General features: G+C 36.1%; 3 protein-coding genes across 3 annotated transcripts; 2 read left to right on the top strand and 1 right to left on the bottom strand.

Annotated features, from left to right (window-relative positions):
• The first annotated feature begins 1,229 nt into the window (after nucleotides 1–1,229).
• Nucleotides 1,230–3,997, top strand: LOC114194429 (subtilisin-like protease SBT1.7). Its single transcript, XM_028084626.1, has one exon. The coding sequence runs from the start codon at nucleotides 1,502–1,504 to the stop codon at nucleotides 3,818–3,820; it is 2,319 nt and encodes a 772-aa protein (XP_027940427.1). The 5' UTR covers nucleotides 1,230–1,501; the 3' UTR covers nucleotides 3,821–3,997.
• A 695-nt stretch (nucleotides 3,998–4,692) lies between these two features.
• Nucleotides 4,693–7,372, top strand: LOC114194630. Its single transcript, XM_028084978.1, has 5 exons — nucleotides 4,693–5,101; nucleotides 5,347–5,461; nucleotides 5,564–6,142; nucleotides 6,252–6,432; nucleotides 6,976–7,372. The coding sequence occupies exons 1-5, from the start codon at nucleotides 5,025–5,027 to the stop codon at nucleotides 6,999–7,001; spliced, it is 978 nt and encodes a 325-aa protein (XP_027940779.1). The 5' UTR covers nucleotides 4,693–5,024; the 3' UTR covers nucleotides 7,002–7,372.
• A 3,419-nt stretch (nucleotides 7,373–10,791) lies between these two features.
• On the bottom strand, nucleotides 10,792–13,698 carry LOC114194599. Its single transcript, XM_028084936.1, has 3 exons — nucleotides 13,024–13,698; nucleotides 12,422–12,769; nucleotides 10,792–12,113 (listed from the first exon to the last, which is right to left on the bottom strand). The coding sequence occupies exons 1-3, from the start codon at nucleotides 13,474–13,476 to the stop codon at nucleotides 11,490–11,492; spliced, it is 1,425 nt and encodes a 474-aa protein (XP_027940737.1). The 5' UTR covers nucleotides 13,477–13,698; the 3' UTR covers nucleotides 10,792–11,489.
• Nucleotides 13,699–14,338: the final 640 nt, after the last annotated feature.

Raw genomic sequence — 14,338 nt, 5'->3', positions numbered from 1 at the left:
CTTAAATTTGAAGAATAAAAATCATATTTAATTTTAAATTAAAAAACTATTTCTGATCTTGGAGAATTAATATATAATTTGATATTAGAAAAGCTATTTAAAAATATTGTCAAAATATAGAAAGCTTCTTTTTGTGTGTAAAATGAGTGGATTGTTGGTAGAAAATGCTTTCAGCAGTTAAATAGATGAAAATGACGTAATCTGAATTTGACACTACCGACCTGACCATAGTTGTCAAAAAAAAGAATCTTGTGTTTTGAGAATTCTCATTGATTGAATATCTTTGTCCAAAAGTTTTTAACCTTATTTGATAATACATAAGAGAGTACCCGAATTCAATAATTTATAAAACACAATCATTTATTACATTTTATTTGCTTCTCCACTAAACATACTTATAAAGTAGGTGAGAAATTTTGAACCTTATGACTTGTGAAGTTCATCAAGCTAATGGAATTTCATTGTTTATTCAAAATGTTATCTAATACATTCACATGATAAAAGATAACACATGCATAAAACAATTACGCTTAATTAACAAATTAGGTTTAAATGGTTGATATGGTTAATTTAAAAAATTTATTTCGATTGAAACGGATTAATTTAAAACGAAGCCTTAACACACAAATGCACTCACAATAAAATCCAATTCAATTTTGTTATCAAAAGAATGATACTAAAAAGAATTCCCCTCACTTAAAGATTTGTTTTCCGGAAAAATTCTGTGTATACCTTTCAATTTTCATACTTTTTTCTAACACTTAATATTTTTTTTTACTTTTTTAATTAATTCGTTCTAAATTATTTTTTATTAATGTTGGATAAATTTTGAATAAAAAAATAGAATATTTGTGTATGATCACTTAAGAAAAGGAAGATAATTTTAGATCATGCAGAAATTCATTTTAGTACTGTGCTGACAGTAATTCAACTATTCCTTCTCATAATGCATTTGTTTAAAATTTTAAATAAAGTAGAATTACGAGGATGACGTCATCGAAAAAGCTTCTTTGTCCCCTTACCTGTCCAGACTTTTGCACCACCACCATGTACGTGTGTTTTTCCCTCATAAAGAAACAACTAAGTTCTTTCTTTTAATCTTTTTCTTTTTCTTTTTCTAAAAAAGCAGGTCTCAACAAAAACATTATGGAGAATAAATAATACCACATTTTTAAGTGCTTCAGAATATAAGGAAAAAATACAGGAAACAGATAGATGTAATGTAACACATTCTACGACTAAAAACAGAGAGGTACAAAGAAATCTGCATCTTCTTAACCAATTTTATCAACTGTGAGTGACTAACAGAGTATTTTGTCTAGGGTGAGAAAGGAAAAGGAAAAATTGAGATACCAGAAAAAGAAAAGCATTTCTTATTCATTTTATAAACTCTTATATTCCTATGGCAGCGAAACAATCTCTATCCATATGCTGAACTTCAACTCAACCATAAATACCTCACAAATCCCTGAATCAGAACCAACACAACCAAAACAGAGCAATGAAGACGCTAATTCTGAACTCCGTGCAAACCATTCTTCTTCTTCTGCTGCTGCTCAGCACCAACACCAAAGCAGAAGAAAACCAAACACCAAGCCATGCCAAAATGACCTACATAATCCACATGGACAAGTCCACCATGCCCTCAACTTTCTCCGACCACCTCAACTGGTTCGACTCCTCCCTCAAATCAGCATCAGCCACCGCAGAGATTTTCTACACCTACAAACACGTAGTTCACGGCTTCTCCACCAGGCTCACACCCCAAGAAGCACAAACACTCGCCAACCAACCAGGAATCCTCTCGGTCACTCCAGAACTTCGATACAAACTCCACACCACAAGAACACCGCAGTTCCTCGGACTCGACAAAAGCACCACGCTCTTACCCGCGTCCCAGCAACAGAGCCAGGTCATCATCGGAGTCCTCGACACCGGCGTCTGGCCCGAGCTGAAGAGCCTCGACGACACGGGCCTGGGCCCGGTACCCGCCACGTGGAAAGGCGAGTGCGAAGTTGGCAGCAACATGAACTCCTCACACTGCAACAGAAAACTCGTGGGTGCCAGGTTTTTCTCCAAAGGCTACGAAGCCGCTCTTGGACCTGTTGACTTAAGTACAGAGTCAAAGTCAGCGAGAGACGACGAGGGGCATGGGAGTCACACGCTCACCACGGCGGCAGGCTCTGTGGTTCCCGAAGCTAGCTTCTTCGGTCTGGCGTCGGGCACGGCGCGTGGAATGGCGCCGCAAGCGCGCGTGGCGGTTTACAAAGTGTGCTGGCTCGGTGGGTGTTTTTCTTCCGACATAGCCGCGGGGATCGACAAGGCCATTGAAGACGGCGTGAATGTTTTATCCATGTCGATTGGGGGAAGCTTGATGGAGTATTACAGAGACATTATCGCGATTGGAACCTTCACTGCCACGTCACACGGAATTTTAGTTTCCATGTCAGCGGGGAACGGCGGGCCCAGTTCGTCAACGCTAGCCAACGTGGCGCCGTGGATAACCACGGTGGGAGCGGGAACTTTAGACCGCGATTTCCCTGCTTACATAACGCTCGGAAACGGAAAAACATACGCCGGAGCGTCGCTTTATAGCGGTAAACCCTTGCCGGATTCTCCGCTTCCTCTCGTTTACGCCGGCAACGCGAGTAACTCTTCTGTTGGGTATCTTTGCTTGCAAGATTCTCTGAATCCTGAGAAGGTTTCAGGGAAGATTGTGATATGCGAGAGAGGGGGAAATCCCAGAGTGGAAAAGGGTTTGGTGGTGAAGCTCGCGGGAGGTGCTGGAATGATTTTGGCCAACAATGAAGCTTACGGGGAAGAGTTAGTTGCTGACCCTCATCTTCTTCCTGCTGCATCGCTGGGCCAAAAATCGAGTCAGATTCTTAAGAGTTACGTCTCTTCTTCTGCAAATCCCACCGCCAAGATTGCTTTCGTAGGAACCCATTTGGAGGTTCAACCTTCTCCCGTTGTGGCGGCTTTCAGCTCCAGAGGACCCAACGCTCTCACGCCCAAGATTCTCAAACCGGATTTAATAGCTCCAGGGGTCAACATTTTAGCCGGTTGGACCGGCGCGGTTGGACCGACCGGGTTGACCGCTGACGACCGCCATGTCAGCTTCAACATAATTTCCGGAACCTCCATGTCTTGCCCTCACGTCAGTGGCTTGGCCGCGATTGTCAAAGGCGCGCACCCTCAATGGAGCCCTGCGGCTATTAGATCCGCACTCATGACCACAGCGTACACGAGTTACAAAAACGGCGCCGCAATTGAAGATGTTGCGACTGGACAACCTGCGACACCGTTTGATTATGGCGCGGGACACGTGAATCCCGTGGCGGCCCTTGATCCTGGTCTGGTGTATGATGCCAACGTGGAAGACTACTTGGGATTCTTCTGCGCGCTAAACTACACGTCGTTTCAAATCAAACTTGCTGCGAGGAGGGACTTTACGTGTGACCCGAAGAGGGAGTACAGAGTGGAGGATTTCAACTACCCCTCCTTTGCGGTTGCTTTGGAGACAGCTTCGGGTATTGGGGGTGGTTCGGATGCTCCTAATACTGTGAAGTACTCTAGGGTTTTGACTAACGTCGGAGCTCCGGGAACGTATAAAGCTTCGGTGGTGCCGTTGGGGGATTCCAATGTGAAGATTGTGGTGGAACCGGAGACGCTGAGTTTCTCGCAGGAGTACGAGAAGAAGAGCTATACGGTGTCGTTTACATACAAGTCCATGCCCTCCGGAACCAGTAGCTTTGCGCGTTTGGAATGGACCGATGGAAAGCATAGGGTTGCTAGCCCAATTGCGTTCAGCTGGACATGATTTCATATGGGCCTGCCAAAAATGTGTGGCCCAAGAAAAATGCCTCGTTTAATATATTTAACTCATGGAATAATAATAATTGTAACGACAATAATTGTACATAAAAAAGTATCGCACATCTGCATGTATCATTATGGATTACTGGCTGTATCAATTATTCCTATCTTATCTTCCCAATTTGCCTTTTTATATTTTGTTTTACAGAAATGAAATTGAATAAAAATAATTTCAAAGTTTAATTTTTCAATTTCTATTTACTTTGTAAACAATGTACCGTAAAACTATAAAAGAATAAAAAATTACTATCATTATTGATACCGGTGTAAACACGATAACGCATGTAAATATATATTTTTAAAATATTTATGATATTATATTAATAAGTAATGATATCGTAACATTATTAATATATAAAATAAATTTATATTTATAAAAAAAATAAAGTAAAATAGAAAAATGAAAAATTTGTTAAAAATGAAAAATAAATTTATGTTTATTAAAAATAAAATAGAAATAAATGAAAAAAGAGAAAATATGTAATAATATATAAAAAATAAAGAAAAAATTGACTTTTAAAATAAGTTTATAAATATGTATAAAAGTTATTATTAGTTTTTAGAAAGTATGTGGATAATTATATTATAAAAGATAAATTAAAAATAACTAAGTGAATGAGTATAAATATATATATATATATATATATATATATTATTTTAATTAGGTAGTAAAATAACAGTGTACATAAAACTTATTGTTTGGTGACAATGGAGAGAAAGCAAAGCGAAGCAGGATGAGGCAGTACTTTATTGACCACTACAAACGTTTGAAAAACATTACCATTATTACGCGTTCATTATCCGCATCCAAAAAATAAAATAAATAAAAAATTGGCGAGAAAAACATCTAAGGAAGATCACGAGAACAACCTTAGTCCCAACCTATTAATTACGTTTGGGACACGCTTCATTCTCCTCCTCCGACTAACAACTAATCAGAACCGTTCTCGTTCTCACGGATCCCTCGTCCTTCGCTTCACTTTTCTTTACTGCGTTTAATTTTTCGGCTCACCCGCATAGTTCAATTTTATTAATTGATCACTGCATCAGAGATTTCATCGCCTAGGGTTTTAGACACTGAGTTCATTGTTTTTCTCAAATTTTGTTTTCAATTATTATTCAGAATTTTTGGTGAACTAAATTTATTCATGGCGTCGAGTTTTGACCGGTGGGAAAAGGATCCTTACTTTAACGCCGCCGAAGAAGTTCAAGAGTCTGCAGACAGGTATACCCATCTGCATGAGTTTTGTTCGATTTTTGTTCCAATTAGTTTTGTGCTTTTATTTTATACTGAAGAGGAAATATACTGATTTAGGTATTGCAAGTACAACATGATTTAATTTGTTCCTTTCTCTACTCTACTGAATTCGAAGAGTTGGGAAGCTGATTATTGAAATTTCTAGGTTTATCTGTGTGCACAATCATGTAATTTCTTCTTGTTGTTGATTTGTTATCTTTGTGCTTTTGAAGGATGGAATCTACGTATAGGATATGGTTACACGCAACAAAAGATGCGTCCAACATGTGGAACTATGATGAAGTGTGTAGAGATCTACATATTGCACTTGGCACTGCCAAATGGCAGGTAATTCCTACTCATGGTGAATGTCTACTAGAATAGCTAGTTCATTTGAAGTGTTTTGTTGTTGAAGTGGGGATATGATGACATTTTTGTTTGAACATGCAGTTAGAGGAATTTGAGCGGGCAGTGATGTCAAGTTATGGCAAAATTTCAAGTGATGAAGCGAGAAGTAGGCACCGACAATTTATCACTGCCATTGAGGATAAGATAATGAAAGTTGAGCATTCGATAAGTGAATCAGTAGGCCATGCATCTCTGCCTTGGTTGCGTTTAGACGAAGGAGAAAAGGATGAGCTTGCTTTATTTCTTTCGGGGAAACCAGAAATTAACAGCATGGACATTGAAGATCCACCAGTGACTAATTTTTCGAAGGATTTTCATGTTTCATCTGGATGGGGTGAATCAAAGGAGGAGATATCACTTGGGCATCGCAGGGTAGTCAGTGCTAATGCTGATATTGGATTTTGGAAAATTTCAGTTCATGATGATGCACAGCAGTGGAGTTCCTCAAGTGGTTCTTCTGGTCCAATGCATAATAAGGCACCCAGTTTATCAGGATTTCTTAGTTCCATGGAATCAGTCTCTAAGTTGAAGTGGCCTAGGAATGCTTATAGAAAGCTGAAAACAGTGGATCATCATAGAGAAACTGATGGCACACTACTTCCAACAGCTGAATTCAATAGGGTATGTACTCTGCACTTGTTGTCTCTCATAATGATGACTTGCTTGAGTGATTTTTGATACATTTGTTGAATTACTGATATGTAATATATTTTACTTTTTCTGAAAACAGGGCAACAGTGCAAGCTGTGAAAGTAAGAGTGGCCTTGATAGTTGTGATGAATGCTATGACAAGCATCAATATGGATGGTATGGTGCTATTCGGAGAAAGCTTCAAAGATCTCAATACCAAATTCAATACAGACAGCCGGTTCGAATTGCTGTTTGGCTTTTTTTTCTCCTTTGTTTTATAGGTGAGTTGTTGGTATGATTGTACGTTTGCTATATAATAATTATATGCAGATGCATGGAATTTCTTATTAAAAACTTACCACTTTGGTAATTGAGGAACTTTACATTATTATTCTTTCTATTCTTACTCTTATTATTTATTGAACTTTATTATGCAATTGCATTCATTTCTATTATGGGTGCTTCTAAATATCCTGTACAGATCGTCTGGTATGTGAAGTGTGTAGCTATGGTTACTTTACCCCTTTTCAATTTACTAACAAAATTTTCTAGTTGGTTTTGTTGTATTCACTCACTGCTTTTCTTTTCCCCTAAACACTCTTAGCTGAACTTGTTCCATTGTTGATAACTATTTGAAGTTTTGTCTGTCCACACTATGCATTGCCTCACATGCTTGCATTATGTTGGTTGTGTTTACCTACTGATTTTCATTTTTTCACTAAACACCCTTGTGCTCACATCTTAGTCTATTCTCGATGACTGTATAATTTTGTCCACTATGCATTATCTTATCGTGGCTTACACTTATTATTGGTATCCTGCAGCATTAATTGCATTCCACACATTGTAGAAGGAAGATATCAGTACACAATCTATAAATGTGTAGCTGCAGACATCACGGGGTATATAGACAAGCTTTTGATGCAAAAGTTCATATAGTCCCACTTTGACACTTGAGCAGGAGATATAGGTTAGATTTTGTGGTTCTGAGTTAAGTTTTGGAATTACAAGTAGAGTCTAGCATAGTTCAAGGCAACTCCACAATTTTTTGTTATTCTGCTATTCAATCTGTTCTTCCCTTCCCTTTTTTTTAATAGTCCATGAAGAGCTCTCTGCTAAAGGGAATTAGCCTATTTAATATTGTAATGGGTATTATACATGTCTTCTTGATGTAATTGATGAAATAGAGTATAATTTATATCTGAACTTCTATGTGCTCAACCTCTTATGTTATTTAACCAGTGTTTTATGGTTCTTTAGTCACTTCATACATATAAACTCATCTCCCAACTACAGGAGCAACCACAGAAACTGAATGCATGCAGCATTATAAATTTACAAAGAGAGCACAAAACATAGGCAAGAGCATGTACCATTTTTTTTACTTAGGTTACTTTCAACTTTCTTTTTATTTCAGTAAACTCAGATTACTATCATGTTTGGTTGTTCATCGAAGAACGTTTTACACAAAAAAACCTGGCTAGTAAACTTAGTTTTAAATTGTCTTATCTCTAACGGAATTCTTTCGTGAGTCTTAGACATTTCTTGTAACATACAATACAATAATTTTGTGTTTTTTTATTTTCGTATAATAGTTTGTTTGAAAAAAGTTGTTGACATTAATTACACTTATTTGACATTTTTATTTTCACTCTTCCATAAAGAAAAGCTGTGTCATATGGATGTAAGTCGTGCTACATTCTGGTGCTCTAGTTAATTTGTATGTGTTTTATTGCTTGAAAGCTTTTGAGTTTGTTACACCTAAAATAAGAATGTAAAATCCTAAGGTATTGTGCTTTTTCTAATAAAATTTTTAACATAAAAATGTATGCCAGAAAATATAGTTTTAACTTTGGACTTTTGAAAAATAAGGTAGTGGTTTAAATAAAATAATATCATTTTGGGTTATGAAAGTAAATGTAGAATATGAAGTGTTATTAATTCATTAACTTCTGTAATTATTTTGATGATGATAATTATTCTCAAAGTTGAAAAAAACTTTGGAAGGGGTTTTTAAAGAATTATAATAATAATTTGAAAAGGTAAATCTCAACATCTTTAATTAATTATTTTAAATTTATTTTTTCTATTGCAATTTTTATTTTTTATTTTAAAATTCTCCCCATTTTAAAAAATTACAAGAATAAAATGTCAAAATTATTTTCTTAAAAATAACAAATATTTGTGTAAGAATATATATATATATATGAGTTTAATCTATACAAAGAATTGATATTGATCACGAAGAACTAAACTCATGTCAATTGATAGGTCAAAATCTTGAAACAATGAACTTATATGGTTTTTTGGTTGTTTAATTAGCATTTTTACTCTATGTGATAATTTTGACTTACATTTGAATTATTCTCAAAAGTTGTGTTTATGTCTATCGCGGGACAACATCCTCCTTGCAACAAATACATTAAAGAAGTCTTCTCTAAATATAATGATCATAGAGAGATATTTAACCTGATCATTTTTCTTCCTCGTTCTTCACGAACATCAATCATGAATCACTTCATTATTGAAGATATATTTTTTTCTCTCTTTTTATTATTGAGACATATGTAAAATAGATGTTTTAATTAATTGATACTAGTGAGATTTGAGTTTATTGAGATTTTTACAATTTTTTAATTATTTTAAAATTTAACTTGATTAACTTATTTAACCATTAGTGATAGTAGACCATAAAACTAAATTTTGTATTTTTTTTAGGTAATGATATGATGACACCTATCAATAGAAAACACTCATTTAATAACTCAAAATAATAATATTTTAATTTCATTTTCTTTATTTTAATTTAAAATTTTAATGTATATTGGTGTATTATTACAATGAGTTACAGTATGGGTGTAATTTTTTTAAGAAGTATCAAAGTATTATTTTTCTCTTTCTTTTCTTATTACTTATGTCAAGTATTAATAGTTATCATGTGCGCTCATTTTTCTGAACTGTCTCATTTTCATTCCATTTTCTATGATTTATACCTTTCCTACTTTTTCTTTGTATATTATTTTTATTTCTATCTTTCCATTTCTCCGCCTCAAAATGGGGTGAAAGGCTTTTACAGTTTTGATCATAGTTGACACTTGAGAAGAAAAATATTAATATAATAAGTTAAAAGACAAATTCAAAGAAAAAAAAAACAATACATATTAAGATTTATAGCAATAAAGTTTTACCATTATTAGTAGCGTGTCCCTCTTCTTTGTTTGATGATTGCCTTTAATGGAAACTAAAGTTCTCTGAACCATTATTAAAGTTCGAACTTGATGTCTCATGTAATTTTCAACGCATGTGGTACGGCCGAAAGATGTGAACATAACTTTAATAGTGGAAAAGAGAAACTGAACTACTCAAAAGAAAATAACGAAGTTCAAGAAGCCCAGTTTTACTTTTTATGTCACGTTCTATTCTCTTCGAAATTGACCTTCAAGAAATTTGAAATTCAAACACTACCAAAAAAATCTGTCCCCAAAAACAGGCACTTTTATTCTCTAAACTAAACATGCCAATTAACCAAATAATAAACACATTTTGGATATAAAAGTACACATTTTACCAAACTAGGTTTTTTCAGGTCTGCTAACTGAAACATAAATTTTCACCTAATACATACAAAAATAGCTTCAGAAAATACTTATAACCTTTTGGAAGGCTCAAGCTATGTATAATCCAAGAAAGGGATGGAAAAGGAAGGAAAGTAAATGCACTACTCTTTTTTGCTTTGAGTAATGGACTTTCTACTTTTTCATTATAAAGTTAAGAAGAATCTTCTCACTGCACTTTTCAGCCTCAAATTCTTTTGAGGGATCAAAAGGGTAACAAAAATAATTTTAACACTCCACGACTCAGAGAATCATATATGAAATAGGGATGTTGAACTTTAACCAATGCAAAGTAAACACAATGACAGATTAAGAAAATATCAAAGTAAACAACTTTAACTAAACTTAAGTAGATTATTTAATATCAAACCGAAAAGTTTGATTCAATTTGTGCTTGAACCAAATCACAAAATATCATAGTACAGAGTAACACAGGTTCTTATTTCTTTAGTCGTATACTTATTTATCATTTAGTTTCGATTTCCATAAATATATACGGTGTAAATGTATACTATATAATATTAACTTAAAATTCTCATTAGAATGAAAATCAAGTTTATCACATGATTACCAAATAAAATGTAATTTTTATGTTGGTTTAAGATTACTTCGAAAAAAACATAACCACACTTAACACCCATATGTGAAACTTAGAATCTGATGAGAGGGAATTTAATAAAAAGGTTAAGACATTAAATCATGTTAAATTGCCGTTTTATCTGCACTAAAAATTTACTCTGACTTCATTGCTGAAAGAAAATTCCCAAACACTCCTTCGTTATCAAGGATGGCACTAAAAATTTGGTGAGTCATAATAAATTTCAACGAATAAGGAAAAGGTATGCTCAAGAATACAAGTTTCCCAAAAGGTTTCGATTAGAATAAATCACACATACCAACCAAAAATTATCTCCAAACATGAAGATCCTGAAAGCGATATGTGGACATCTCAACCATATCCAAGGCATTAATGATGGACACTATACCACATAATATATGAGAAAACACAATCATCCAAGGAGAAGATAAATAGAAAAGAACAGTTCTGATAATATAGGAAATCTTGACATATTTCTAACAGTTACAATTAAATATTGATACAAGCTTTGTCAATATATATGTCCTTTAAAAGCATAAATTTAGATCTATGAATAGTTTAGCTTCTACTTACTCTGGCTACTAGGTTTACAATTCATAATAACAACCAGCACTAAACATATTTAAAGTTCTTCAATGATATATAGTTTCCTCCAAAGATGGAAGAAATTTCCTTACGGATGTCACCAGCAATATCAATGTTAAACCTCACAAGTGCTGGCCCTTGAAACACAAGGCCAAAACGTTTTCAGTGACGAAATCAAGGTTATAACTGTGATTTCCAAGCATCATGGTTAATGCTTTCACAGGAAAAAAAAAACTCTACAGGAATTATAAAGCTTATAAAATGATCAGCAGATTCCCAATTTCACACTGATGGAAAGCAAGTGGGAAAAACAAACCTTGATGCACATAATCATCCACCAAAAACTCAGAGTATAGAAATTCACTTTCCAGGATCCACGACTGATCATTTCTATTTACAAATTTGATGAGGCAATGACCCACAGCAGAAAACTCTTGACAACCCTGCTGCAATCTTACCATTTACCTGCAGTAATTTGTCAGATAGTTCACAAAAAGTTAAAAAAACTAGACGCCTAGGCTAGTCCAGAACTTCCTCTTAGCTAAACATCCACTGTCCAGTTAATGTTATTAGTGTTTCCTTCATGCGATTTTTGTAGTTGAGCAACTTTGGCATGGTATGCAGCTGCTGCCACGGCAGTCTTCACCCTCTGACCTTGAGGAAGCTCACAGGCTTCACTCATGGAAGCAAACCTTAGCTCAGATGGAGGAATGAAACAGTCCAAGGAGAGACCAGGAACATTGAACGCAACCTCCTCAATCGTCCAAGCTTCTTCCATCCTGGTTTTAGTGTGGCTCATAGCAGTTTCCCCAAACCTAAAAAGCGTCACTACAGAACGACCCGAGTGAGCAATCATTATCCCCTCAACAGGCCTGTAATCATCAAGAAAGGAATTTATTGTGGTCTCCCAATACACTGCATCACCACCGTTATTCTGAATGCGGGTCAAATGGGAGTCCTCCAAGTGTACAAGAAGCCCCGTTTTCTGGCTAAAGTACCCAAACAAAACATGCCTTATGATCTCCGCTGGACCCTCACTCCTGGCTTTTAATGTTGAGGGGTCTGCACAGAGCTTCAGGATGAAACAGTCCTCTTCATTTATCTTCTTCTCCCCAATGCATCTTGCATTGATAAACATGCTTGCAGTCGTTCGTGGGTCAAGGCCCTGCAGACACAAAAAGTAGTCAGAAATGTAAACAACCTAGGCCCCGCTAGATAAATTTTTCCACATACACTTGTAAAAAAAGAAATACCGTAAAATGATTTTAGTTTCTCTCATAAATCAAAATCAACTTATGCAGTTAAAATTTTGTAGAAGTTAGATGAGAGAACTTTCACAAAATCTTGTCTACATATCATTTTAGCTCATGGAAGAAACCCAATCCATTTTTCCTTCTTATGTTCTTCTCCTACAAGTACCCAAATATAAATTTAACTAAGCAGTACCCTGACACAGTACGGTTACAGCCTCACCTGAAGGGCGCGCCGCAAAGGCCGAACCGGCCCTTTGGCGGCGTGTGCACCGAGCCAGGGCGTGTGCCGCCACACTAGTCTCCCATTGCAACCGGCATGAACCTTGCTGCCACCAAGAGCAAGCTCAACATACCACATGTCGGGGTTCATCTGCCACAAGACAAACCCACCGGACTCGGCAGCCTTGGAGGAGTTCCGGCTGCGCGTGACCTTGTTCGCTGTCTCAAACTCAGAGGCTATCATCCTCACCTTCCCCATGGCATAAGCATTGTTAATCGAATTCTGAAGCTTCTGCCCCCCAGAAGCAGCAATGTACTGCTGCAATATGTACTGAGCAGACGAAGTTTCCTGCAACAAAACCACAAGACAAGATCAACAGTTATATTATCCCCTTTCACTCTACACACACATTTTCCATTCAATTTTCCAAATGTGACCTAACAGAATGCTAAACAAGGTAAAACATTTACTGATCTTAGACAACTGAACAAAGAATTGACAAAAAATTTAAGATTATGGAAACGAGTCATAAACCTAAGACTATTTGATCTGGGAATATAACAAAAAGACAAAAGTTAAACAGAGTGAAAAGAGATACTAACAATGGGGATGTCTTTGATGCTGAGGTGAGGGAAGGGGTCCGTGGTGCACACGTGCACGGGGGCGAGTGGAGCACCCAACACGCCAAGCAGCAACCTCAGATCGGACTTTTTGCACGAGGAAGAGGACGATGAAGAGGAGGAGGAAACAGAGGGTGCTCTCGCGAGTGGCCCTTTCATCCACTGACCCCACCTTCCCTCTCCGCGCGTCGAGTCATGGCCGTCGGTTCCGTCTGGTCCCTCCTTCAGCGGCGAGAGCGCCTCCGCGGGCCTCAGGCTGCCCGATCTCGCGATGAAGAGCTCCGGCGGCGGCGCGTGGTGCTTCCGTCGCCGCCGCAGCAGCGAGGACATCGGCGATGAGCTCCTTGCCGGGCTCTTGGCGCGTGAGCGCGCCGGCGACAGCCCGCGAACCACCTCGTCTTTGAGCGCGGAGAAGAACCCTTGCTTCCGCTCCATTTTTACGACTTTGCCACACGCAGGTGAAGCGAATGCGTTTGTTTGTTCTGAAATGGTGAAGGGAACGCACACTAAGCAAGTGATTAGAGTTTAGAAGAAGTGTTGTTTGTTAAAATGCGCGAGAGAAAGAGAAAGAGGTGTCTCATAAGCAACGGATTCGGACAATGTTGCCGCGAGACAAGTAAACTGTGGTCTACACACTGTTGCGCTAGATTGCTTCTCACAACACCACAATTTCACCTACTTAAACTCTCTTTCTATTTTCTTTTCTTTTTTTAAAAAAAATTACTTTGACCCTTTTTAATTGTATCTATTCAATTTGGATTAAGTATGAATGCATTTACATGTGTATACTTCTCCACTATGGTATTATAATATAAACTATATAGTTTAAACTAATTAAAATAAACTTTGAGATAAATTGAAAGACTTACATTAACGAAAAAAAATAACATAAACAAAATGTATAAGTAGAAAGATTTATAAATTGATTAATTTAAAATTTTATATTAAAAGTAGATATTAATATTTTATACGAATTTATACGAGCTTACTCACGATTTAGTGTTCAATCTTTTCAACTTGGAAAACTTAATGAGATCAAAACCAATTACAACTATACATAAATCTTTTAGTTTAAAATTTTAAATGGAAAATAATGTCGTAATATCTTATATAAATTTATTTATTATTCATTAATATTGAAACATAATCATAACATATATCTCTAGTTATAGTTTTTTATTGTAAAATATTTAATATTTTAAAATTATTTAACTATATTTTAGTAATAAAGCCTAAACCAACATTAAATTAATTTAAAATATATTTGATCTTTATACGGTGAGTTTCAAAAAACTTT

This window comes from Vigna unguiculata, chromosome 8 (genome assembly GCF_004118075.2).
Source record: "Vigna unguiculata cultivar IT97K-499-35 chromosome 8, ASM411807v1, whole genome shotgun sequence".
In the NCBI taxonomy this organism is placed as follows: Eukaryota; Viridiplantae; Streptophyta; class Magnoliopsida; order Fabales; family Fabaceae; genus Vigna; species Vigna unguiculata.
This window is presented reverse-complemented; position numbering and strand designations above follow the sequence as displayed.

Bases quoted from the DNA above. Each gene is read 5' to 3' on its own strand.
- LOC114194630 (XM_028084978.1), top strand. From the start codon at position 5,025: ATGGCGTCGAGTTTTGACCGGTGGGAAAAGGATCCTTACTTTAACGCC. The intron at 5,462-5,563 runs GTAATTCCTACT...TTGAACATGCAG, and splicing joins TTGGCACTGCCAAATGGCAG to TTAGAGGAATTTGAGCGGGC. The intron at 6,143-6,251 runs GTATGTACTCTG...TTCTGAAAACAG, and splicing joins CAACAGCTGAATTCAATAGG to GGCAACAGTGCAAGCTGTGA.
- LOC114194429 (XM_028084626.1), top strand. From the start codon at position 1,502: ATGAAGACGCTAATTCTGAACTCCGTGCAAACCATTCTTCTTCTTCTG.
- LOC114194599 (XM_028084936.1), bottom strand. From the start codon at position 13,476: ATGGAGCGGAAGCAAGGGTTCTTCTCCGCGCTCAAAGACGAGGTGGTT. The intron at 12,770-13,023 runs GTTAGTATCTCT...GTTTTGTTGCAG, and splicing joins GCATCAAAGACATCCCCATT to GAAACTTCGTCTGCTCAGTA. The intron at 12,114-12,421 runs GTGAGGCTGTAA...TTGTGTCTGCAG, and splicing joins CTTTGCGGCGCGCCCTTCAG to GGCCTTGACCCACGAACGAC.